Here is a 24,705-nt window from a genome sequence, read left to right as displayed (position 1 = left end):
TGTCCCTCTGTCTCCCTCTGTCTCCTCCAGTCCTCCCTCTGTCTCCCTCTGTCCTCCCTCTGTCTCCCTCAGTCTCCCCCATTCCTCCCTCCGTCTCCCCCAGTGTCCCTCTGTCTCTCTCTGTCTCCTCCAGTCCTCCCTCTGTCTCCCTCTGTCCTCCCTCTGTCTCCCCCAGTCTACACGTACATGGTTTTAGACGACTGCATTTAATCCAGTTGAATCCTTCATGGACAACTAAGGTCACTAAGATACTAAGTCATAATTATGAGATACAGATTTTTATGTTTTTCATCACAGCAGAAATGGGCTTCCATATAAATCTAATGAAGAAGTAACAAGGTCGTAATTATTGTTTTGCCTTGTTAACACATGGTTAATATTTTTAAATGATTAAACTCGTCTGTGAGATCACAGTTTGGAATCAGAACAGTTTGAATAGTGAAAAGTTGAATGTGGTGTCGTGGCCACGATGAGGTTTATGGATGGATTGTGTGTCTGTGGATGGATTGTGTGTTTATGGATGGATTGTGTCTTAATGGATGTATTGTGTCTTAATGGATGGATTGTGTGTTTGTGGATGGATTGTGTCTTAATGGATGTATTGTGTCTTAATGGATGGATTGTGTGTTTATGGATGGATTGTGTGTTTATGGATGGATTGTGTCTTAATGGATGGATTGTGTCTTAATGGATGGATTGTGTCTTAATGGATGGATTGTGTGTTTGTGGATGGATTGTGTCTTAATGGATGGATTGTGTCTTAATGGATGGAATGTGTCTTTATGGATGGATTGTGTGTTTATGGATGGATTGTGTCTTAATGGATGGATTGTGTCTTAATGGATGGAATGTGTCTTTATGGATGGATTGTGTGTTTATGGATGGATTGTGTCTTTATGGATGGATTGTGTGTTTACGGATGGATTGTGTGTTTACGGATGGGTTGTGTGTTTATGGATGGATTGTGTGTTTATGGATGGATTGTGTCTTTATGGATGGGTTGTGTGTTTATGGATGGGTTGTGTGTTTATGGATGGGTTGTGTGTTTACGGATGGATTGTGTGTTTAAGGATGGATTGTGTGTTTACGGATGGGTTGTGTGTTTATGGATGGATTGTGTCTTTATGGATGGGTTGTGTGTTTATGGATGGGTTGTGTGTTTACGGGTGGATTGTGTGTTTACGGATGGATTGTGTGTTTATGGATGGATTGTGTGTTTATGGATGGATTGTGTGTTTACGGATGGGTTGTGTGTTTACGGATGGATTGTGTGTTTACGGATGGATTGTGTGTTTACGGATGGGTTGTGTGTTTATGGATGGATTGTGTGTTTATGGATGGATTGTGTCTTTATGGATGGGTTGTGTGTTTATGGATGGGTTGTGTGTTTACGGATGGATTATGTGTTTACGGGTGGATTGTGTGTTTGTGGATGGATTGTGTGTTTACGGATGGATTGTGTCGTTATGGATGGATTGTGTGTTTACGGATGGATTGTGTGTTTTCTCCAGGTGCACGAGCAGAAGCGGACGCTCAGAACATCACGGTGCTGGCCATGTGGATGATCGAACACCCGGGCACGGAGGAGGAGCCGGACGAGCCTCTGACCCGCGGCAGCGACGGCTCGGACTCGTCGTGTCCGGGCGCCACGGCCTCGGCCGGAGGGAAGTCTCACAGCTCGTTCCTCTGCTCCCCCGGAGAGATCACCAACGCAGACGCTGCGGAGATGGAGGAAGGCTTCAGTGAGAGGTCAGAGGTCACAGTTAGAGTTTCACCTTCATTCACTGTAGAGACGAATCTATCACAGACCGTCTCAGAGTTCTGTACTAACCCTAATCCTAACCCTATCTAGATATTCTGGTTCAACCACAGGATTCAGTTTTGGTTCTTTAACCACTGTTTTACAATATCCTTTTAAATTTGTTCCACCTGATTCAGCTTCAGTTGGATGTTAAACAATGTTTGTATTTTTAATAACTACACTTGTTGATGAGTCGTACAGAGGAAGACAAACACAAAAGGATATTCAGCTGATTGGATTCTGGCATTTATAAATACTACAGTTCTTGTTGGCCTGGCAGAGAAAGTCTTAGTGGAAAATTAACAGTGTGAACAAAGGACTTTGGTTTGAAAAGGTTTTATGATTAATTTGTTTAAGTATAAAAATTGGGATAAAATTGTGTGTTTCATTAGAGATGAAACAGCTTCTCATACTGAATGTTTTCCATCAATAAAACTCACACATGTACAAACGTTGTGTGTCCTTCAGCCCCGAGGCTCTGGAGCAGGACAGCGCCTCGGCCTCCAGCGGCGTGGCGCTCAGAGGACGCTCGGCGGCTGGAAGGAAGCATCGCTTTGACCTGGCGGCTCGAACCCTCTTAGCCCGGGCTGGTGAGGCTCCTCTACACAGACTGCTTCCACCTTCTTCTGTGTTTGCTTTAAAGACAAACCTCACGTTTCCGTTTCCCCCCCGTCTCAGCCGGACTGTACCGCTCGGTGCAGGCGCACCACAGCCAGTCCCGCCGGGAGGTTCCTTCCCTCCAGCAGCAGCAGGACCCGGCGGCTCTGTACGACTTCAACCTGGACGAGGAGCTGGAGATGGACCTGGACGAGGAGACCATGGAGGCCATGTTCGGCCAGGACCTGGCCAGCGACACCGACATCCTGGGAATGTGGATCCCGGAGGTACTGGACTGGCCAACATGGGTGTGTGTGACTTTCTGCTACTGTCAGTGGGCTGCCGTCCTCCTCCTGCTCCTCCTGCTGCTCCTCCTCCTGCTCCTCCTCTTCCTGCTCCTCCTCCTGCTCCTCCTCCTGCTCCTCCTCCTGCTCCTCTTCCTGCTCCTCCTCCTGCTCCTCCTCTTCCTGCTCCTCTTCCTGCTCCTCTTCCTGCTCCTCCTCCTGCTCCTCCTGCTCCTCCTCCTGCTCCTCCTGCTCCTCCTGCTGCTCCTCCTCCTGCTCCTCCTCCTGCTCCTCTTCCTGCTCCTCTTCCTGCTCCTCTTCCTGCTCCTCCTCCTGCTCCTCCTGCTGCTCCTCCTCCTGCTCCTCCTCCTGCTGCTCCTCCTGCTGCTCCTCTTCCTCCTGCTCCTCCTGCTCCTCCTCCTGCTCCTCCTGCTCCTCCTCCTGCTCCTCCTCCTGCTCCTCCTCCTGCTCCTCCTCCTGCTCCTCCTGCTCCTCCTCCTGCTGCTCCTCCTCCTGCTGCTCCTCCTGCTCCTCCTCCTGCTCCTCCTCCTGCTCCTCCTGCTCCTCCTCCTGCTGCTCCTCCTCCTGCTGCTCCTCCTGCTCCTCCTCCTGCTCCTCCTCCTGCTCCTCCTCCTGCTCCTCCTCCTGCTGCTCCTCCTCCTGCTGCTCCTCCTGCTCCTCTTCCTGCTGCTCCTCCTCCTGATCCTCTTCCTTCTGCTCTTCCTGCTCCTCCTCCTGCTCCTCTTCCTGCTCCTCCTCCTGCTCCTCCTCCTGCTCCTCTTCCTGCTCTTCCTCCTCTTCCTCCTCTTCCTTCTCCTCCTCCTGCTCCTCTTCCTGCTCCTCTTCCTGCTCCTCTTCCTGCTCTTCCTCCTGCTCCTCTTCCTGTTCCTCTTCCTGCTCCTCTTCCTGCTCCTCTTCCTGCTCCTCCTCCTTCTCCTCCTCTTCCTGCTCCTTCTCCTCCTCCTCCTCTTCCTGCTCTTCCTCCTCTTCCTCCTCTTCCTTCTCCTCCTCCTGCTCCTCTTCCTGCTCCTCTTCCTGTTCCTCTTCCTGCTCCTCTTCCTGCTCCTCTTCCTGCTCCTCCTCCTGCTCCTCCTCCTGCTCCTCTTCCTGCTCCTCTTCCTGTTCCTCTTCCTGCTCCTCTTCCTGCTCCTCTTCCTGCTCCTCCTCCTGCTCCTCCTCCTGCTCCTCTTCCTGCTCCTCTTCCTGTTCCTCTTCCTGCTCCTCCGCCTGCTCCTCTTCCTGCTCCTCCTCCTGCTCCTCTTCCTGCTCCTCCACCTGCTCCTCTTCCTGCTCCTCTTCCTCTTCCTGCTCCTCTTCCTGCTCCTCCTCCTGCTCCTCCTCCTGCTCCTCTTCCTGCTCCTCTTCCTGCTCCTGTTCCTCTTCCTGCTCCTCTTCCTGCTCTTCCTCCTGCTCCTCTTCCTGCTCTTCCTCCTGCTCCTCTTCCTGCTCCTCCTCCTGCTCCTCTTCCTCCTCTTCCTCCTCTTCCTCCTCTTCCTTCTCCTCCTCCTGCTCCTCTTCCTGCTCCTCTTCCTGCTCCTCTTCCTGCTCCTCTTCCTGTTCCTCTTCCTGCACTTCCTCCTGCTCCTCCTCCTGCTCCTCTTCCTGCTGCTCTTCCTGCTCCTCCTCCTGCTCCTCTTCCTGCTCCTCTTCCTGCTCCTCTTCCTGCTGCTCTTCCTGCTCCTCCTCCTGCTCTTCCTCCTGCTCCTCTTCCTGTTCCTCTTCCTGCTCCTCTTCCTGCTGCTCTTCCTGCTCCTCTTCCTGCTCCTCCTCCTGCTCCTCTTCCTGCTCCTCTTCCTGTTCCTCTTCCTGCACTTCCTCCTGCTCCTCCTCCTGCTCCTCTTCCTGCTGCTCTTCCTGCTCCTCCTCCTGCTCCTCTTCCTGCTCCTCTTCCTGCTCCTCTTCCTGCTGCTCTTCCTGCTCCTCCTCCTGCTCTTCCTCCTGCTCCTCTTCCTGTTCCTCTTCCTGCTCCTCTTCCTGCTGCTCTTCCTGCTCCTCTTCCTGCTCTTCCTCCTGCTCCTCTTCCTGCTCCTCCTCCTGCTCCTCTTCCTCCTCTTCCTCCTCTTCCTCCTCTTCCTCCTCTTCCTCCTCTTCCTCCTCTTCCTTCTCCTCCTCCTGCTCCTCTTCCTGCTCCTCTTCCTGCTCCTCCTCCTGCTCCTCTTCCTGCTCCTCTTCCTGTTCCTCTTCCTGCACTTCCTCCTGCTCCTCCTCCTGCTCCTCTTCCTGTTCCTCTTCCTGCTCCTCTTCCTGCTGCTCTTCCTGCTCCTCTTCCTGCTCTTCCTCCTGCTCCTCTTCCTGCTCCTCCTCCTGCTCCTCTTCCTCCTCTTCCTCCTCTTCCTCCTCTTCCTCCTCTTCCTCCTCTTCCTTCTCCTCCTCCTGCTCCTCTTCCTGCTCCTCTTCCTGCTCCTCCTCCTGCTCCTCCTCCTGCTCCTCTTCCTGCTGCTCTTCCTGCTCCTCCTCCTGCTCCTCTTCCTGCTCCTCTTCCTGCTCCTCTTCCTGCTGCTCTTCCTGCTCCTCCTCCTGCTCTTCCTCCTGCTCCTCTTCCTGTTCCTCTTCCTGCTCCTCTTCCTGCTGCTCTTCCTGCTCCTCCTCCTGCTCTTCCTCCTGCTCTGCTCCACGTCTCCATCACTGCACCAGCTTCTTCAGTCTTTTCTCTCATTTCTCACTTCTCCTCTAACTTGCAAGTGAACAACTACACATTTGAATGTTGACTCATTGGCCGTTGCTTGTATCTAGGGTTGCAAAGGGGCGGAAAGTTTCCGGTAAACTTTCCATGGGAAGTTTAGCTTGGGAATTTTGGAGAAATTAGACGCTGAGCAATAACAACATCATTCAAAACTCTATTTTAAAGATGTATGGAACGTTGAGTTTCAACCCTCCACTGGTCATTCTTCCATCACATGCACAGATAACTCCCAGCATGCTTCACTCTACAGCAGGGCTATTGAGGCCTGCTGTAGAGTGAAGGACTAGTCAGGTAAGTTTCCATGATATTACTGGGGAAATATATTAGCATGCTGATTGAGGATTGTTCATCTGTTCATCTAGACTATTTCCATTCATTTATCCATCAATTGTAAAATATGTTTACAGACGATTCCAATTGTTTGGCTAACTATTTATATCTCTGGCATTGCATTAGTGTTTTTTTACAAACTTTCTTCTCATCTTATTCTACAGAACAATGCCACGTGCACTCTCTCATGTGTGGAGACATTTCACCTCATCCAATGTAGAAGGAAAGGCTGTGTACATTTGCAAATACTGTGCAAAGACCTATGTTAAGAATGACACAACGATGCAGAAGCATATAGTCAAGTGCCCAAAGTTTCCTCAGGGCTCAAATCAGACTATGACAAAACAAAATGTTTATATTTATGTCTGTGTATGACAAGGTAAATACAGTTAGTATAAATTACCCACAACATTTCCAGTTTATTCCTGTTAATTCCCATGGAAAGTTTCTAACTTTGAATATTCCCGGTATTTTGCAACCCTAGTTGTATCTCATTACCACAGCGTCATCAGTATTTCGTGTTTCTCCTTCTGTTCGCTGCACGTCTGCCCCCCCGGCTCTGCAGCCGGACGCCGGTCTCACGTGTGTCGTTCCCTCTTCATGTGCGTGTGTGTGTGTCTCTGTGTGTGTGTGTGTGTGTCTCTGTGTGTGTGTGTGTGTCTGCCCTGCGTCGCAGCATGTGTGTGAGACAGACGACCGGGACGAGGTGGTGGTGTGCGAGCTGTGTGAGGCCAACGTGGCCAACTTCAATCAACACATGAAGAAGAGCCACCCGGGCTGCGGCCGCAGCGCCAACAGGCAAGGTTACCGTAGCAACGGCGCCTACGTGGACGGCTGGTTCGGAGGCGAGTGCGGCAGCGGGAACCCGTACTACCTCCTGTGTGGAGGCTGCCGGGAGAAGTACCTGGCCATCAAGAGCAAGGCCAAGGTCCCTGTGGTGGAGAGGTGGGTTCAGGGGGGGGGGCAGGTTGTAGTTGAGCATCATTATGGTTTTACTCTGTTATGATCAGACGTATATAACAGTTCAGAAGATCTCATAGTTTCATAATGTTTTATGAGAAAGAGGAGAGACACTTTGAATCCTAGTTTCAGTCACATTCAGTTCCCACCTGTGTGTAGACTGTGTCCTGTTGCGTTGATTCGACGCTTTGTGTTATTTCTGTTGTGTATTGTGTGAGTTTATGAATCAGAGGTCGTGAAAGGGACACATCCTGCTGTAATACGTGTGTTGTGTGTTTGTGTTCAGATACAAGGGCCAGGCTCCGGACCTGCTGGGGAAACAGGACAGTGTCTATGAAGGTACAGTGACTCGGGTGAAGCTCTTCACGTTCCTGACACAAACAGCTTCTTCTTTGTTGGTTTAAATCCTGCGGTCGTCTGTCCCGCTGCAGAGGACTGGGACATGCTGGATGTGGATGAAGACGAGAAGCTGACCGGGGAGGAGGAGTTTGAGCTGCTGGCCGGCCCCCTGGGTCTGAGCGAGCGCCGGGTGGTCCCCGAGGCCGTCCAGTTCCCTGACAGCGACCCGCTCGGAGCCTCCGTCGCCATGGTGACGGCCACCAACAGCATGGAGGAGACGCTGCTGCAGATCGGTGAGGAGGACGCGTCAGGTGACTTGTGTTGAATGTTGGTGACTTGGAGCTAATGGGTGTGTCTCCTCAGGCTGTCAGACCTCGGTGGATAAGAGCTCCTCGGGCAGGGTGACCCTCGGAGAGCAGGCCGCCGCCCTCCAGAACCCACATGACCGGGTGATGGCGCTGAGGAGGGTGACGGCCGCGGCCCAGGTGCTGCTCGCCAGGACCATGGTGATGAGAGCCCTGTCCCTGCTGTCCGTCAGGTACTCATCACAGGGTCACGTGATCACATGTAGAGATCAGCGTAGAGACCTGTCATCACTGACGCCACAAACTGAACCTTCGGCTGCTGAGCTGTGAAAGAAGAGCGTCGTTAGAGATCTGTCTCCTGACTTCATCCTCACGTCCACGTCTCGGTTCCAGATCTAAACCAAGACTCACTGTTCCATCAATCCATAAATCCCTGCTCTTACTTTTAATTACTGTATCTTTCTTTTATATTTGTCTGTTTGTATCTACTTCCTGTTTACACCACATGACCAGAGAAAGGGACTGGTCACGTGACGTAGAGATTTTAAAAGTAGAAAATGGTACAGATGCAGCGTCTGACTCCCCCTGGTGGTGACAGCATGAACAAACTCAAACAAACTCTTTTGAAAGATGCAACAATTCATTTTATATAAATTCTACACGTCGTGACTTTAATTCACTTTAATCGACACAATAATTATGAATCTAGATTTCAACCTGATATATTTGATAGATCTCGGCCTAATGAAAAGGTTTCCTCCCCCCCCAGTGGCTCGAGCTGCAGCCTGGCAGCCGGACTGGAGTCTCTGGGTCTGACGGACATCAGGACTCTGGTCAGACTCATGTGCTTGGCGGCCGCGGGCCGGGCCGGTCTGTCCACCAGTCCGGGCGCCGGCTCGGGCCACGCCGAGCGGCCACGTGGAGCCAAGGCCAGCAAACCCATCTCCTGCCTGGCGTACCTCAGCACCGCGGTGGGCTGCCTGGCCTCCAACAGCCCCACGGCGGCCAAGCTGCTGGTGCAGCTCTGCACGCAGGTACAGGGCCGCTCATCAAACCAGCGCCTCCTAGTGGCCACTTCCATATCCAGCTTTAATAAGAGATCTGATGCTTTGTCAAGGAAAGAATGGAAAACACTGGGTTGTATTTTAGTCTCTTCAATTCTCATCTTCTATTATTAATGCTCCTTTGTGAACATTTAGATGGATGGATGGATGGATGGATGGATGGATGGATGGATGGATGGATGGATGGATGGATGGATGGATGGATGGATAGATAGATAGATTACTTTATTCATCCCCGAAGGGAAATTAAGTCGTCATAGCAGCCGGTATATTTGAATACAATAAAATACAATAGAATAGAATAAAATAAAAAATATTGAGGTAGAAAGAATAAAAACAGAAACACAAGATAAATAGGTAGATAAGGTGCAGTGGCAAGATGATGGTAATAGTACTGATGATATGATGGTAATGTTATTGTTAGACAGTATATAAAAATAGTACAGTATATATAGTATATAATATAACATAATATATATTTATATATGATAGTAATTATACCAATATAATAGCAGTATATAGTAATAATGGCAGCAACAGTATATATAATAGTAATAGTAGTAGTAATATAATAATAATAATTATAACATGAACACATGTATAAATATGTGTATATAGACTTATGTATACAAAGAATATACAGAGAGTATGATATAATATATGATATATAGTAGAGTAGATTTAACAACCCTTTGTTATAGAATGAGTTTTTTTGTCATAAACCCTGTGTTTAATGTTCAATGGTCGTTTGTCAGAGAGAACAATGATTTTCAAATGAATATCTCTACGTTCTATGATCCCATGTTCTCATCTGCTCCCACTCACCCGTTAGTTTAACACATGTGAACCTGTGTCTCCCCCCCCGTGCTGCTTCCAGAACCTGATCTCCGCAGCTACCGGCATGAACCTGACCACCGTGGACGACCCCATTCAAAGGAAGTTCCTGCCCAGCTTCCTGCGCGGCGTGGCCGAGGAGAACAAGCTCATCACCTCGCCCAACTTCGTGGTCACGCAGGCGCTGGTCGCCCTGTTGGCAGATAAAGGCGCCAGACTCCGCCCAGCCTACGACAAGGCCGACATGGAGAAGAGAGGTTTGTAGAGGAAGAGGCAGAGAAACAAGCTGCTGAGGGTTCCTGTGTATTTCTGAATCATAGTATTTCATGTTGTAGATGTTCGATACTGCTTCTGTTGAGCTTCACTTTGTTTTCCTTTGCAAAATGTTTTTCAATAAGAGTAAATAAGAATATTGAATGAATAGATTAAGATTAAATTGATTCTGCCACATGTGGAGCAGCAGGTTCAGAGTTAAAGCAACACGATGAAACTTTAAACTGGATCAAAATGAGTTTGAGGAGATTTGATTTTCCCTCCTGACTCTGTTCCGTTGAGTTTCAGTCTGATCACACACATCGATGGAATCACCATGACAACACAGAGTTCATCACCACGTGTGCGACTGCTGTTCAGTCAAAGTTTCATAGTGCTGCTTTAAGATGTTTTAATATGATCATAAATATTAGCATGTTTCTGTGTAATTCATGTAGAAATGTTAGAATTCATTGGTGACGTCTGCTTCATGCTCCTGTGAGCTTTGTTTCTTTCATTTCACTTTTATCACCTTTTGGTTATTGTGTGCCTGTTGTGTTTTCATGTTTGTGTTGTTCATTGTGTTCCTTCTCTCACTCACCGGGATGCCTTGTCACTTTGTCCTCCGTGTCGAGCAGGTCTAATTGCGCATTTGTATGCCCATCCTTCCCACACTCCCTCCGCTGTAGGCCCTCTGGAGCTGGCCAACGCCCTGGCGGCGTGCTGCCTGTCCTCGCGGCTGTCCTCGCAGCACCGGCAGTGGGCCGCCCAGCAGCTGGTCCGCACGCTGGCCGCACACGACCGCGACAACAACCAGAGCCGGCCGCTGACCTTCGCCGACATGGCAGGCGACCTGAGGAAGTGCTCCCTCATCAAGCTGGAGGCGCATCAGAGCCGGGTCAGTCTCCTGGTGACCTGCAGAGGAGAAACACCAGGGTTCATTAACATTACACATTACACATTAACATTACACATTAACATTACACATTAACATTACACATTAACATTACACATTAACATTAACATTACACATTAACATTACACATTAACATTACACATTAACATTACACATTAACATTAACATTACACATTAACATTACACATTAACATTACACATTAACATTACACATTAACATTAACATAACACATTAACATAACACATTAACATTACAAATTAACATTACACATTAACATTACACATCAACATTACACATTAACATTACACATTAACATTAACATTACACATTAACATTAACATTACACATTAACATTACACATTAACATTACACATTAACATTACACATTAACATTACACATTAATATTAACATTACACATTAACATTACACATTACACATTAACATTACACATTAATATTAACATTACACATTAACATTACACATTACACATTAATATTAACATTACACAATAACATTACACATTACACATTAACATTACACATTACACATTAATATTAACATTACACATTAACATTACACATTAACATTACACATTACACATTAACATTACACATTAACAACACATTACACATTAACATTACACATTAACATTACACATTAACATTAACATTACACATTAACATTACACATTAACATTACACATTAACATTAACATTACACATTAACATTACACATTAACATTACACATTAACATTACACATTAACATTAACATAACACATTAACATAACACATTAACATTACAAATTAACATTACACATTAACATTACACATCAACATTACACATTAACATTACACATTAACATTAACATTACACATTAACATTAACATTACACATTAACATTACACATTAACATTACACATTAACATTACACATTAACATTACACATTAATATTAACATTACACATTAACATTACACATTAACATTACACATTACACATTAACATTACACATTAATATTAACATTACACATTAACATTACACATTACACATTAATATTAACATTACACAATAACATTACACATTACACATTAACATTACACATTACACATTAATATTAACATTACACATTAACATTACACATTAACATTACACATTACACATTAACATTACACATTAACAACACATTACACATTAACATTACACATTAACATTACACATTAACATTACACCTTAACATTACACAATAACATTACACATTAACATTACACATTAACATAACACATTAACATTACACATTAACATTAACATTACACCTTAACATTACACAATAACATTAAAATTAAAGATTAACATTAACATTACACAATAACATTAACATTACAGATTAACATTAACATTACACAATAACATTACACATTAACATTACACATTAACAACACATTACACATTAACATTACACATTAACATTACACATTAACATTACACCTTAACATTACACAATAACATTACACATTAACATTAACATTATATATTACACATTAACATTACACATTAACATTACACATTACACATTAACATTACACATTAATATTAACATTACACATTAACATTACACATTACACATTACACATTAATATTAACATTACACAATAACATTACACATTACACATTAACATTACACATTACACATTAATATTAACATTACACATTAACATTACACATTAACATTACACCTTAACATTACACAATAACATTAACATTACAGATTAACATTAACATTACACATTAACATTACACATTACACATTAACATTACACATTAATATTAACATTACACATTAACATTACACATTACACATTAATATTAACATTACACAATAACATTACACATTACACATTAACATTACACATTACACATTAATATTAACATTACACATTAACATTACACATTACACATTACACATTAACATTACACATTACACATTAACATTAAACATTAACAACACATTACACATTACACATTACACATTAACATTACACATTAACATTACACATTAACATTACACCTTAACATTACACAATAACATTACACATTAACATTACACATTAACATAACACATTAACATTACACATTAACATTAATATTACACCTTAACATTACACAATAACATTAAAATTAAAGATTAACATTAACATTACACAATAACATTAACATTACAGATTAACATTAACATTACACAATAACATTACACATTAACATTACACATTAACATTACACATTAACATTAACATTATATATTAAACATTAACATTACACATTAACATTATATATTACACATTAACATTACACATTAACATTACACCTTAACATTACACAATAACATTAACATTACAGATTAACATTAACATTACACAATAACATTACACATTAACATTACACATTAACATTACACATTAACATTAACATTATATATTACACATTAACATTACACATTAACATTACACATTAACATTAACATTATATATTACACATTAACATTACACATTAACATTACACATTACACATTAACATTACACATTAATATTAACATTACACATTAACATTACACATTACACATTAATATTAACATTACACAATAACATTACACATTACACATTAACATTACACATTACACATTAATATTAACATTACACATTAACATTACACATTAACATTACACATTAACATTACACATTACACATTAACATTACACATTAACAACACATTACACATTACACATTAACATTACACATTAACATTACACATTAACATTACACCTTAACATTACACAATAACATTACACATTAACATTACACATTAACATAACACATTAACATTACACATTAACATTAACATTACACCTTAACATTACACAATAACATTAAAATTAAAGATTAACATTAACATTACACAATAACATTAACATTACAGATTAACATTAACATTACACAATAACATTACACAATAACATTACACATTAACATTACACATTAACATTACACATTAACATTAACATTATATATTAAACATTAACATTACACATTAACATTATATATTACACATTACACATTAACATTACACCTTAACATTACACAATAACATTAACATTACAGATTAACATTAACATTACACAATAACATTACACATTAACATTACACATTAACATTACACATTAACATTACACATTAACATTACACATTAACATTAACATTATATATTACACATTAACATTACACATTAACATTACACATTAACATTACACATTAACATTAACATTATATATTACACATTAACATTACACATTAACATTACACATTAACATTACACATTAACGTCCCTGTCAATCAGAGCTTGTAACCTGACATGATGTATAGTAGCTTTATTTGTCAATTACTTTACATGTACAGACATACAAAGAAATCGATATATCGTTTCCCACTCTCTCTCACAGTGAAACATAAAGTGCAGAGGCACAACGGATAAGACAACAAGACATTTCCTAATTCTAAGTAAACAAACAGATTCACGTACAGCACATATAGCAGCATAAGTTTCTGACTCCAGGTCATAATACTGATGCTTATGAATATTACTACTTATTTAAAAGGTTGTATAGAACACTGTGGTAATGAATATAAGATAATACAAACCGTAAAGCATTCCAGTTTTAATTTCCGTTTTGAGTCTTTGAGGTCAGGCCTGTGTGAAGCCCTTGTGTGTAACAGTGACAGTTTGTGTGTTACAGTGACAGTTTGTGTGTTACAGTGACAGTTTGTGTGTTACAGTGACAGTTTGTGTGTTACAGTTTGTGGTTTGTGTGTCTGAAGTGTTGCTCTGTGTGCTGCAGGTCATCACGTGTGCCTGGTGCAGTAACAAAGGACTTTTGGCCACGAGTGGCAACGACGGCACGGTGCGGGTGTGGAACGTGAGCCGGAGCCAGTACTCGCTCCAGCAGACCTGCATCTTCAACAAGGAGTGAGTTCTGCCTGCGTGTGTCCGTGAGGAACCAGAGTTCACACACAGCATCACACACATCATCACACACATCATCACACACATCATCACACACATCATCACACCTGGTACTGATGTGTGTGTCCGTGAGGAACCAGAGTTCACACACATCATCACACACATCATCACACCTGGTTCTGATGTGTGTGTCCGTGAGGAACCAGAGTTCACACACATCATCAGACCTGGTTCTGATGTGTGTGTCCGTGAGGAACCAGAGTTCACACACATCATCACACCTGGTACTGATGTGTGTGTCCGTGAGGAACCAGAGTTCACACACATCATCACACCTGGTACTGATGTGTGTGTCCGTGAGGAACCAGAGTTCACACACATCATCACACCTGGTTCTGATGTGTGTGTCCGTGAGGAACCAGAGTTCACACACATCATCACACCTGGTACTGATGTGTGTGTCCGTGAGGAACCAGAGTTCACACACATCATGACACCTGGTTCTGATGTGTGTGTCCGTGAGGAACCAGAGTTCACACACATCATGACACCTGGTTCTGATGTGTGTGTCCGTGAGGAACCAGAGTTCACACACATCATCACACCTGGTACTGATGTGTGTGTCCGTGAGGAACCAGAGTTCACACACATCATGACACCTGGCTCTGATGTGTGTGTCCGTGAGGAACCAGAGTTCACACACATCATCACACCTGGTTCTGATGTGTGTGTCCGTGAGGAACCAGAGTTCACACACATCATCACACCTGGTACTGATGTGTGTGTCCGTGAGGAACCAGAGTTCACACACATCATGACACCTGGTTCTGATGTGTGTGTCCGTGAGGAACCAGAGTTCACACACATCATCACACCTGGTACTGATGTGTGTGTCCGTGAGGAACCAGAGTTCACACACATCATCACACCTGGCTCTGATGTGTGTGTCCGTGAGGAACCAGAGTTCACACACATCATCACACCTGGTTCTGATGTGTGTGTCCGTGAGGAACCAGAGTTCACACACAGCATCACACACATCATCACACACATCATCACACCTGGTTCTGTAGTTACAGTCGGGCTCATTTCTCTGGTTTGTACAGGAAGTGAATCTGATGTGTTGTGATCTTTACATTTGATCTAATCAATATTTTTGTATTAATGAATCAAACGTGTAGGAAGTGAACATGAGAGGACTCATCACACAGTGTAGTTCAAGACAGACTTCATGAAGGTGAAGCCAAAGTGTCTTGATCGCCCCCTGGTGGCTGTCTGCAGTAAAGGTCATAAACTCCGCCTCCTCCATGTAAGCAGATGGGACCCAACTAACTAATCAAAGTAGACGTTAAATACATGTTTGTCGTAGATGGTTTCTGTCGTTTCAGGTCGTTCTGATCAGTTTGGTTTTATTTAATTATTTGATGATATAAAAACAGACAAAGACGTCATGATTGACAGCTGAGACTGACCTTTGATAGGTGGAGTCTGTCAGTGGGCGGGACCTCTGTGCTCCACGCCATGATCACATCTACCACGTTCGTTTTCAAGATACTTTGGCTTCAGGTCAGGACAGTGGGACGAGGTTCAGACACATCGTCCGTCTCTATGTAAAGACTGTGGGACTCTCAGTGAAGTTCCCTCAGTTCTATGAGACATAACGTGAACCAGATGAACCCACAGTCTCTGAAGTATCAAACATCAGATGTGTTTCTCGATCAGAGGAATCTCCTGAGCTGTAACTCTGACTCCTCTGTGTTCTCCTCAGTGATGGATCCTCGGAGGACGGCATGTCGGGCCTGGGGTCTCCCAGTGATCCCAGCCTGTCTCCTCTGGCCTGGAGCGTCACTGGCAAATTTATGGCTTCTGCCATCGACAAAATGGTCAACATCTGGCAAGTTAATGGTAATTACTGTTAATTAATTACTTTTACCATAGTTTGTTAATTGTGAGCTCCAGCTGAGTTGATTTGACAAGTCAGGTGTGAAATGTGTTATGTGCTCGTGTACGTTGTTGGAGTGAGAGCAGATTAAGGTTTTATAGATTCCATTAAAGTGAATGTGTCTGGGGACTGGATCTGGTCCAACCGTGGTTTCCTGCCTCCCACCACGCGCCCTGCAGGATGCACCATCGGTCCTCGGACACTTTCTGAGGCCTCGAGGAGGAAAGTCCACAACTGCTGTCAGCTTCCATATCGCACAAGCAGAAGAAACCCACTACACAAGTCACTCTTCCTCTCTTTGTTGTGTAGTTTGGCCCTGAAGACATTTTTTTTAATTTATTTTTTTTAGTTTCAAATATGTTTATTGGGAAACCAATCACATAACAGAGAAATTAACAGTCGGCAGTTATGTTTCCTTTGTTTTGTACAGAAGGTGAAAAAAGTAATCCCTGACAAAAAAGATTAATGACAAAAAAGAATAGCAAGTAAAAAAGCAATGCCCTGCATCAACAAAACATGAAACAAAAAGGACAGGACAAAAAAGAAAAGAAAAAAGACAACAGTGTGTACCCTCCCATCGTTTTGAAGTCTGTGCACTATTTTAAATTGAGTCAAACAGTGTCGGGCGTTTATAGAACATTCATGGATGTGCTCCAAACTCTCCTCCCACACATTGGGGGGTATCAGGGCTATGTAGCGTGGATCGGGGAACAGATTAAATAAACTCTCTATCTTGTCGGGGTTTACCTTCTCGAAATTAGGGAGGTGTGTTCTGACATAATTCCTAATCTGAAGATATCTGAAAAACTGATTCATTCAAAGCAGCTTTTAACAGAAACGTTCTCATGGTGCGTTCATGTTGTGTTGGAATAATCTGAGAAGTTAGCTCCTGACGCCATCTCAGCTCAGAGCGTTAGTAAAGCCTGTAGATCCAGGAGACAGATCTGGAGATGAGACCTTCTGAGGAGTGTGGTGAACCCCCTGGGCTGCTTCTTCTCAGGTGGCCGAGGCCTCCTGGACGTGCAGCCTCACTGGGTGTCGGCTCTGGCCTGGCCCGAGCAGGAGGCCCAGTCCTTGTGGTGCGGAGAACCCAAGGACCTGCTGCTGGTGGGACGGATGGACGGGTCCCTGGGCCTCATCGAGCTGCTGGACACGGCCACCATGCAGCGCACCGAGCTGGAGCACTGCTACCGCAAAGATGGTAAGAAGAGAGCGGGGGGGGGGGTTGTTAATGACAGAACTCTTCTCTAATGACACTTCTTCTCTCAGTGGCCGTGATGCACATCGCCTGGTCCGGTGAAGACAAGCCCTTCGCTGTGGGCTACGCAGACGGGAAGCTGCTGATCGGTTCCAAAGAGCCGTTAGAGAAGGGCGCCATCGTGGTCATCGATGCACACAAGGTCAACTACACACTCAGCTTAAGTTTAACATTTAAAATACCGTAGATTATATGTGATCTAAATGTGTGGTTTCCTCAGGAGTCCATCAGCAGTATGAAGTGGAGTCCCAACGGTCAGATCCTGCTCACCTGTGCCAAGGAGGAGACGGTGAAGCTGTGGGCGAGCCACGCCTCCGGGTGGCGCCGCCTGCAGAGCCTCCGCCATCCGTCCGTGGTCAACGGCGTGGCGTGGTGCGGCCTGTCGGGACGAGGGCCCAAGCCGCTCAGCATGTTGGCCATGTAGGTTGTTCTCTAAAGCTCTGACTGATGATGATGATGATGATCTGTGTAGGCTCCTCCTCTTCAGACATTTCACCAGGAGGCTGCAGGAGAAGATCCAGAACATGTCCAGAGACACTGACTCAGACATTTGTTCTCACAGAGAGAACCTGCAGAACATGTGAGGGACATGTGAGGGACATGTGAGGAACATGTGAGGGACATGTGAGGGACATGTGAGGGACATGTCAGGAACATGTGAGGGACATGTGAGGGACATGTGAGGAACATGTGAGGAGCATGTGAGGAGCATGTGAGGGACATGTCAGGGACATGTGAGGGACATGTGAGGAACATGTGAGGAACATGTGAGGGACATGTGAGGAAAATGTGAGGGACATGTGAGGGACATGTGAGGGACATGTGAGGAACATGTGAGGGACATGTGAGGAACATGTGAGGGACATGTGAGGAACATGTGAGGAACATGTGAGGGACATGTGAGGGACATGTGAGGGACATGTGAGGAACATGTGAGGGACATGTGAGGAACATGTGAGGAACATGTGAGGGACATGTGAGGAACATGTGAGGAACATGTGAGGGACATGTGAGGGACATGTGAGGAACATGTGAGGAACATGTGAGGGACATGTGAGGGACATGTGAGGAACATGTGAGGGACATGTGAGGAACATGTGAGGAACATGTGAGGAATATGTGAGGAACATGTGAGGGACATGTTCAGACTTAACTTCACGTCTGAGATGACAGAAAAACTTAAGCTCATATTAGTCCAGGACATTAGTTTCTAACTCGTCCCACAGAAAACACTTCATCTAATAAGATCATTATTTGCACCTCAGCCTTGTGAAGTGTTGGCTCTTCAGCTTCAGATGTTTCCTTCTGGTTGGAGACGTCTCTTCACGTGTGGCTTTGTTCCTCAGATGCTGTCAGAGCGGCCTGGTCACCGTCTGGACGGTTCCTCAGGACATCGCCAACTTCCCAGAATCCTGTTCCTCGGACTCGGGAGGATCGTGGGAGAACGAATCGAAACCAAAATTCATGGTATTTTTTATTAATTTAGTGAATAAAACTGCAAATGATGATTTGTTGCCTCGTAGTTTAGATACCAGGACGTTTTCTGAATGTTAGACGAGAGTTTGAGACATTACGTGTAGTTTCATAACCGTTTATCGCTCGTGCAACGACCTGTTGCCGTGTGTGAGGTCACCAGAGAAGCACAGGGACCCTGACCTCTGACCTCTGACCCCGGTTGTGTTGCAGTCTTCCCGGCGCTCGGCGGATCGAGCCGCGTGCGTCTTCCAGCTGAAAGGTCACATCACTCCGGTCAGGACGCTGGCCTTCAGCCCGGATGGTCTGGCTCTGGCATCTGGAGGAGTGGGAGGGCTCATGAACATCTGGTCCCTGCGGGTGAGACACACACACACACACACACACACACACACACACACACACAGGACACACACACAGGACACACACACAGGACACACACACAGGACACACACTCACAGCAGCTACACATCTCTGCTGTTCACAGGACGGCTCGGTGCTCCAGACGGTCGTCGCCGGGTCGGGAGCGATCCAGAACATCGTCTGGATCCCAGATGTGGGCGTCGCCGTCTGCTCCAACAGGTCGAAGGTGAAACGTCTCGCCTTCATCCCGCGTTTCTGTGAGTCACGCCAATACTTTTGTTTATTTATTCTCTGGTCTTCTTCACGTGTGTGTGTGTGTGTGTGTGGTTTCATTTCCAGGATGTGCTGGTTGTGAACTGCTCCAATGAGTTCATGGCGTCCACCCACGTGCTGGCCACCTGCCGCACGGCGCTGAAGAAGCAGGGCGTGGTCGGCCTCAACATGGCGCCCTGCATGAGGGCCTTCCTGGAGCGGCTGCCCGTCATGCTGCAGGAGCAGTACGCCTACGAGAAGGTACGACAACATCCACGTGCTCTTCACACGCAAATCACCAGCTTCTGTAACAGCATCTTCATATTTACTATCAATATCAATACATGTTGTGTTTCATTACTTATTAAATATCACTCGTCTGACAACAGGCGAGTTGTAGGAAACAAATCGTTGTGTTTCATACAAGTTGAAAATGTCTTTGTTTAAACCTTCCTGAATAAAGAATGTGTGATGTCATCACTTCTCCGGCTGTCGGGCGTCTGTTGGTCCAACTCTCGTGTTCACGATATCTTTAATTCAGCAGAAACAATAACTTGGTCTCATTTAGATTTGAGTGGCCAAAGGTCAAAGTTCCTGTGACCTCACAACACGTGTTTTTGACCATATCTCAAGTAGTCGTACGTTTATAAAGACAGTTCAAAGCTTTAATGAAAAGAGTTTCCACTCCATGTGGTTAGAGTCTGGACAGGATGATGATGTTGTGGACAGGAAGTGATGATGTTGTGGACAGGAAGTGATGATGTTGTGGACAGGAAGTGATGATGTTGTGGACAGGATGTGATGATGTTGTGGACAGGATGTGATGATGTTGTGGACAGGAAGTGATGATGTTGTGGACAGGATGTGATGATGTTGTGGACAGGATGTGATGATGTTGTGGACAGGATGTGATGATGTTGTGGACAGGATGTGATGATGTTGTGGACAGGATGTGATGATGTTGTGAACAGGATGTGATGATGTTGTGGACAGGATGTGATGATGTTGTGGACAGGATGTGATGATGTTGTGGACAGGATGTGATGATGTTGTGGACAGGATGTGATGATGTTGTGAACAGGATGTGATGATGTTGTGGACAGGATGTGATGATGTTGTGGACAGGATGTGATGATGTTGTGGACAGGATGTGATGATGTTGTGGACAGGAAGTGATGATGTTGTGGACAGGATGTGATGATGTTGTGGACAGGATGTGATGATGTTGTGGACAGGATGTGATGATGTTGTGGACAGGATGTGATGATGTTGTGGACAGGATGTGATGATGTTGTGAACAGGATGTGATGATGTTGTGGACAGGATGTGATGATGTTGTGGACAGGATGTGATGATGTTGTGGTCTCTCTCCAGCCCCACGTGGTCTGTGGCGAGCAGCTGGTCCACAGCCCCTACATGCAGTGCCTGGCCTCCCTGGCCGTGGGCCTGCACCTGGACCACCTGCTGTGCCGGCCCCCGGTGCCACCGCTGCTCCGGCACTGCCCCCCCGAGTCCGGGACCGCCGTCTGGAGCGCCAGCGAGTGGGCGTGGCTGGACTGCTTCTCTACGACGGTCAAGGCGGCGGAGGCGCTGGCTCGAGGCGCCACCTTCCCCGAGTCCTTCTCCGTCCCCGACCTGGAGCCGGTGCCCAAGGACGAGATGGCTCTGCTCATGGTGAGGGAGGCAGCATCAACGGTTGGAACTGTACTTTATGATGTAATGAGCACCTACACAGCCCATAATAACCCCCCTGTGTTTCTAGGACAACAACAAATGGGCGTCTGGACTGGATGAACAGATCATGTCCTGGGCGACGTCCAGACCAGAGGTGATTCAGCCTGAGACCCAGATTCACTGGAATCACATGTTTGTCTGTGGAGCTACTAACCATGTGTGTGTGTGTGTGTTTGTGTGTCTGTGTGTGTGTGTGTGTTTGCATGTGTGTGCAGGACTGGCACCTCGGAGGGAAGTGTGATGTCTTTCTGTGGGGCGCCGGGCGCCATGGGCAGTTGGCGGAAGCCGGCAGAAACATCCTGGTTCCGACCACGGCGCCGTCGTTCTCTCAGGCTCAACAGGTACAGAGCTGTGACACACCAGCCTGGAGGCGGAGCTTAGTCTCTAATGGACGATTTAATCACTGTTAAACATAATCTATAGATTTTTTACATTGAAAATAGTAGATATAAAGGGTTAGGGTCAGATATTCTCGTTGACCCTGCAGCGGTCGGACGGCTTCACTGTGTGACCTCTACTGGGTTCATCTTTATTTGCTCCCCCCCCCCCCCCAGGTGGTGTGTGGGCAGAACTGCACCTTTGCGATCCAGCCCAACGGGACGGTGTTGGCGTGCGGAGAAGGAAGCTACGGGCGCCTGGGCCAAGGGAACTCTGACGACCTGCACCTGCTCACGGTCATCTCAGCGCTCCAAGGTCACACCTGCTGTTAGAGCCTCATCAAGTCACATGATCCTCACACCAAGTCACATGATCCTCACACCAAGTCACATGATCATCACACCAAGTCACATGATCCTCACACCAAGTCACATGATCCTCACACCAAGTCACATGATCCTCACACCAAGTCACATGATCCTCACACCAAGTCACATGATCATCACACCAAGTCACATGATCCTCACACCAAGTCACATGATCATCTCATCAAGTCACATGATCCTCACACCAAGGTCACACCTGCTGTTAGATCCTCATCAAGTCACATGATCCTCACACCAAGTCACATGATCCTCACACCAAGTCACATGATCCTCACACCAAGTCACATGATCCTCACACCAAGTCACATGATCCTCACACCAAGTCACATGATCATCACACCAAGTCACATGATCCTCACACCAAGTCACATGATCCTCACACCAAGTCACATGATCCTCACACCAAGTCACATGATCCTCACACCAAGTCACATGATCCTCACACCAAGTCACATGATCCTCACACCAAGTCACATGATCCTCACACCAAGTCACATGATCCTCACACCAAGTCACATGATCCTCACACCAAGTCACATGATCATCACACCAAGTCACATGATCATCACACCAAGTCACATGATCCTCACACCAAGTCACATGATCCTCACACCAAGTCACATGATCCTCACACCAAGTCACATGATCATCACACCAAGTCACATGATCCTCACACCAAGTCACATGATCATCACACCAAGTCACATGATGCTGTTAGATCCTCATCAAGTCACATGATCATCACACCAAGTCACATGATCCTCACACCAAGTCACATGATCATCACACCAAGTCACATGATCATCACACCAAGTCACATGATCATCACACCAAGTCACATGATCATCACACCAAGTCACATGATCATCCCACCAAGGTCACATGATCCTCACACCAAGTCACATGATCCTCACACCAAGTCACATGATCCTCACACCAAGTCACATGATCATCACACCAAGTCACATGATGCTGTTAGATCCTCATCAAGTCACATGATCATCACACCAAGTCACATGATCATCACACCAAGTCACATGATCCTCATCAAGTCACATGATCATCACACCAAGTCACATGATCCTCATCAAGTCACATGATCATCACACCAAGTCACATGATCATCACACCAAGTCACATGATCCTCACACCAAGTCACATGATCATCATACCAAGTCACATGATCCTCACACCAAGTCACATGATCATCACACCAAGTCACATGATCATCACACCAAGTCACATGATCATCACACCAAGTCACATGATCATCACACCAAGTCACATGATCATCACACCAAGTCACATGATGCTGTTAGATCCTCATCAAGTCACATGATCATCACACCAAGTCACATGATCCTCACACCAAGTCACATGATCATCACACCAAGTCACATGATCCTCACACCAAGTCACATGATCATCACACCAAGTCACATGATCATCACACCAAGTCACATGATCATCACACCAAGTCACATGATCATCACACCAAGTCACATGATCCTCATCAAGTCACATGATCATCACACCAAGTCACATGATCATCACACCAAGTCACATGATCATCACACCAAGTCACATGATCCTCACACCAAGTCACATGATGCTGTTAGATCCTCATCAAGTCACATGATCCTCACACCAAGTCACATGATCCTCACACCAAGTCACATGATTCACTGTTTGTTGCTCAGAAGAAGAATGATTAATGGGAGTTTGATAGGATTAATTTATTTAAATCAGCTATCAAATCTAATTATGTTAAAGTAACTGAACTCTCTGAAGACAGAAACATGGACTAAGGGGCGGTTCCCTTTCACCATCTGTTACCACCATAACCTTCACAGCCTGGATCTAATGTAACATAATGACATCATCACGAGTGTAGAATGTGAGGAGGCGGACCATCGGCCAATGAATGTTCTAGATATTTAGTTTTTTTAATATCTGAGTTGATTTGAACCGGACCATGGAACTAACCATCTCCGGTTCAGAGGGTCAGACGCTGTTTGGTTCAGTCCGGTGAACTGGTTCCACTCTGACGTCCGGTCTGGTTCCCGCAGGCTTCGTGGTGACTCAGCTGGTGACGTCGTGCGGCAGCGACGGTCACTCCATGGCGCTGACGGAGAGCGGCGAGGTGTTCAGCTGGGGCGACGGGGACTACGGGAAGCTCGGCCACGGGAACAGCGACCGCCAGCGCCGACCGCGGCAGATCGAAGCTCTGCAGGGAGAGGAGGTGGTGCAGGTCGGTCCCGGTCTCGCTGCTGGATCTGGTTATCCGCCTTTGTTTCCATGTGGTTAACGACTCGGCGTGTTTCCTCACCAGATGTCCTGTGGGTTCAAACACTCGGCCGTGGTCACCGCCGACGGGAAACTCTTCACCTTCGGTAACGGTGACTACGGGCGACTGGGGCTCGGAAACACGTCCAACAAGAAGCTCCCGGAGAAGGTCACGGCCCTGGAGGGCTACCAAGTGGGACAGGTGGGCCACGGGCACCCAGTGGGGGGTCCGAGCAGAATCATATAGAACTGA

The 24,705-nt window shown here is 45.7% G+C and overlaps 1 protein-coding gene across 3 annotated transcripts in view; it reads left to right on the top strand.

Moving 5' to 3' along the window:
• herc1 (HECT and RLD domain containing E3 ubiquitin protein ligase family member 1) overlaps window positions 1-24,705 on the top strand; it is a 79,704-nt gene that overhangs the window by 43,181 nt on the left and 11,818 nt on the right. For 2 of the 3 annotated variants that reach the window (XM_061068435.1, XM_061068434.1), the window contains exons 43-67: window positions 1,512-1,749; window positions 2,270-2,391; window positions 2,480-2,706; window positions 6,372-6,640; window positions 6,942-6,994; window positions 7,087-7,287; window positions 7,358-7,532; window positions 8,069-8,333; window positions 9,241-9,454; window positions 10,088-10,347; window positions 14,256-14,383; window positions 16,149-16,285; window positions 17,323-17,523; window positions 17,592-17,722; window positions 17,801-18,000; window positions 18,927-19,047; window positions 19,267-19,413; window positions 19,541-19,642; window positions 19,756-19,929; window positions 21,043-21,342; window positions 21,431-21,496; window positions 21,618-21,743; window positions 21,957-22,095; window positions 24,236-24,417; window positions 24,499-24,654. In XM_061068435.1, the coding sequence (XP_060924418.1) occupies window positions 1,512-1,749; window positions 2,270-2,391; window positions 2,480-2,706; window positions 6,372-6,640; window positions 6,942-6,994; window positions 7,087-7,287; window positions 7,358-7,532; window positions 8,069-8,333; window positions 9,241-9,454; window positions 10,088-10,347; window positions 14,256-14,383; window positions 16,149-16,285; window positions 17,323-17,523; window positions 17,592-17,722; window positions 17,801-18,000; window positions 18,927-19,047; window positions 19,267-19,413; window positions 19,541-19,642; window positions 19,756-19,929; window positions 21,043-21,342; window positions 21,431-21,496; window positions 21,618-21,743; window positions 21,957-22,095; window positions 24,236-24,417; window positions 24,499-24,654 (4,334 nt within the window). The remainder of the gene's footprint in view (window positions 1-1,511; window positions 1,750-2,269; window positions 2,392-2,479; window positions 2,707-6,371; window positions 6,641-6,941; window positions 6,995-7,086; window positions 7,288-7,357; window positions 7,533-8,068; window positions 8,334-9,240; window positions 9,455-10,087; window positions 10,348-14,255; window positions 14,384-16,148; window positions 16,286-17,322; window positions 17,524-17,591; window positions 17,723-17,800; window positions 18,001-18,926; window positions 19,048-19,266; window positions 19,414-19,540; window positions 19,643-19,755; window positions 19,930-21,042; window positions 21,343-21,430; window positions 21,497-21,617; window positions 21,744-21,956; window positions 22,096-24,235; window positions 24,418-24,498; window positions 24,655-24,705) is intronic. The other variant, XM_061068436.1, reaches the window with a different exon arrangement.

Source organism: Limanda limanda, chromosome 3 (assembly GCF_963576545.1).
Source record: "Limanda limanda chromosome 3, fLimLim1.1, whole genome shotgun sequence".
NCBI classification, from domain to species: domain Eukaryota; kingdom Metazoa; phylum Chordata; class Actinopteri; order Pleuronectiformes; family Pleuronectidae; genus Limanda; species Limanda limanda.
This window is presented reverse-complemented; position numbering and strand designations above follow the sequence as displayed.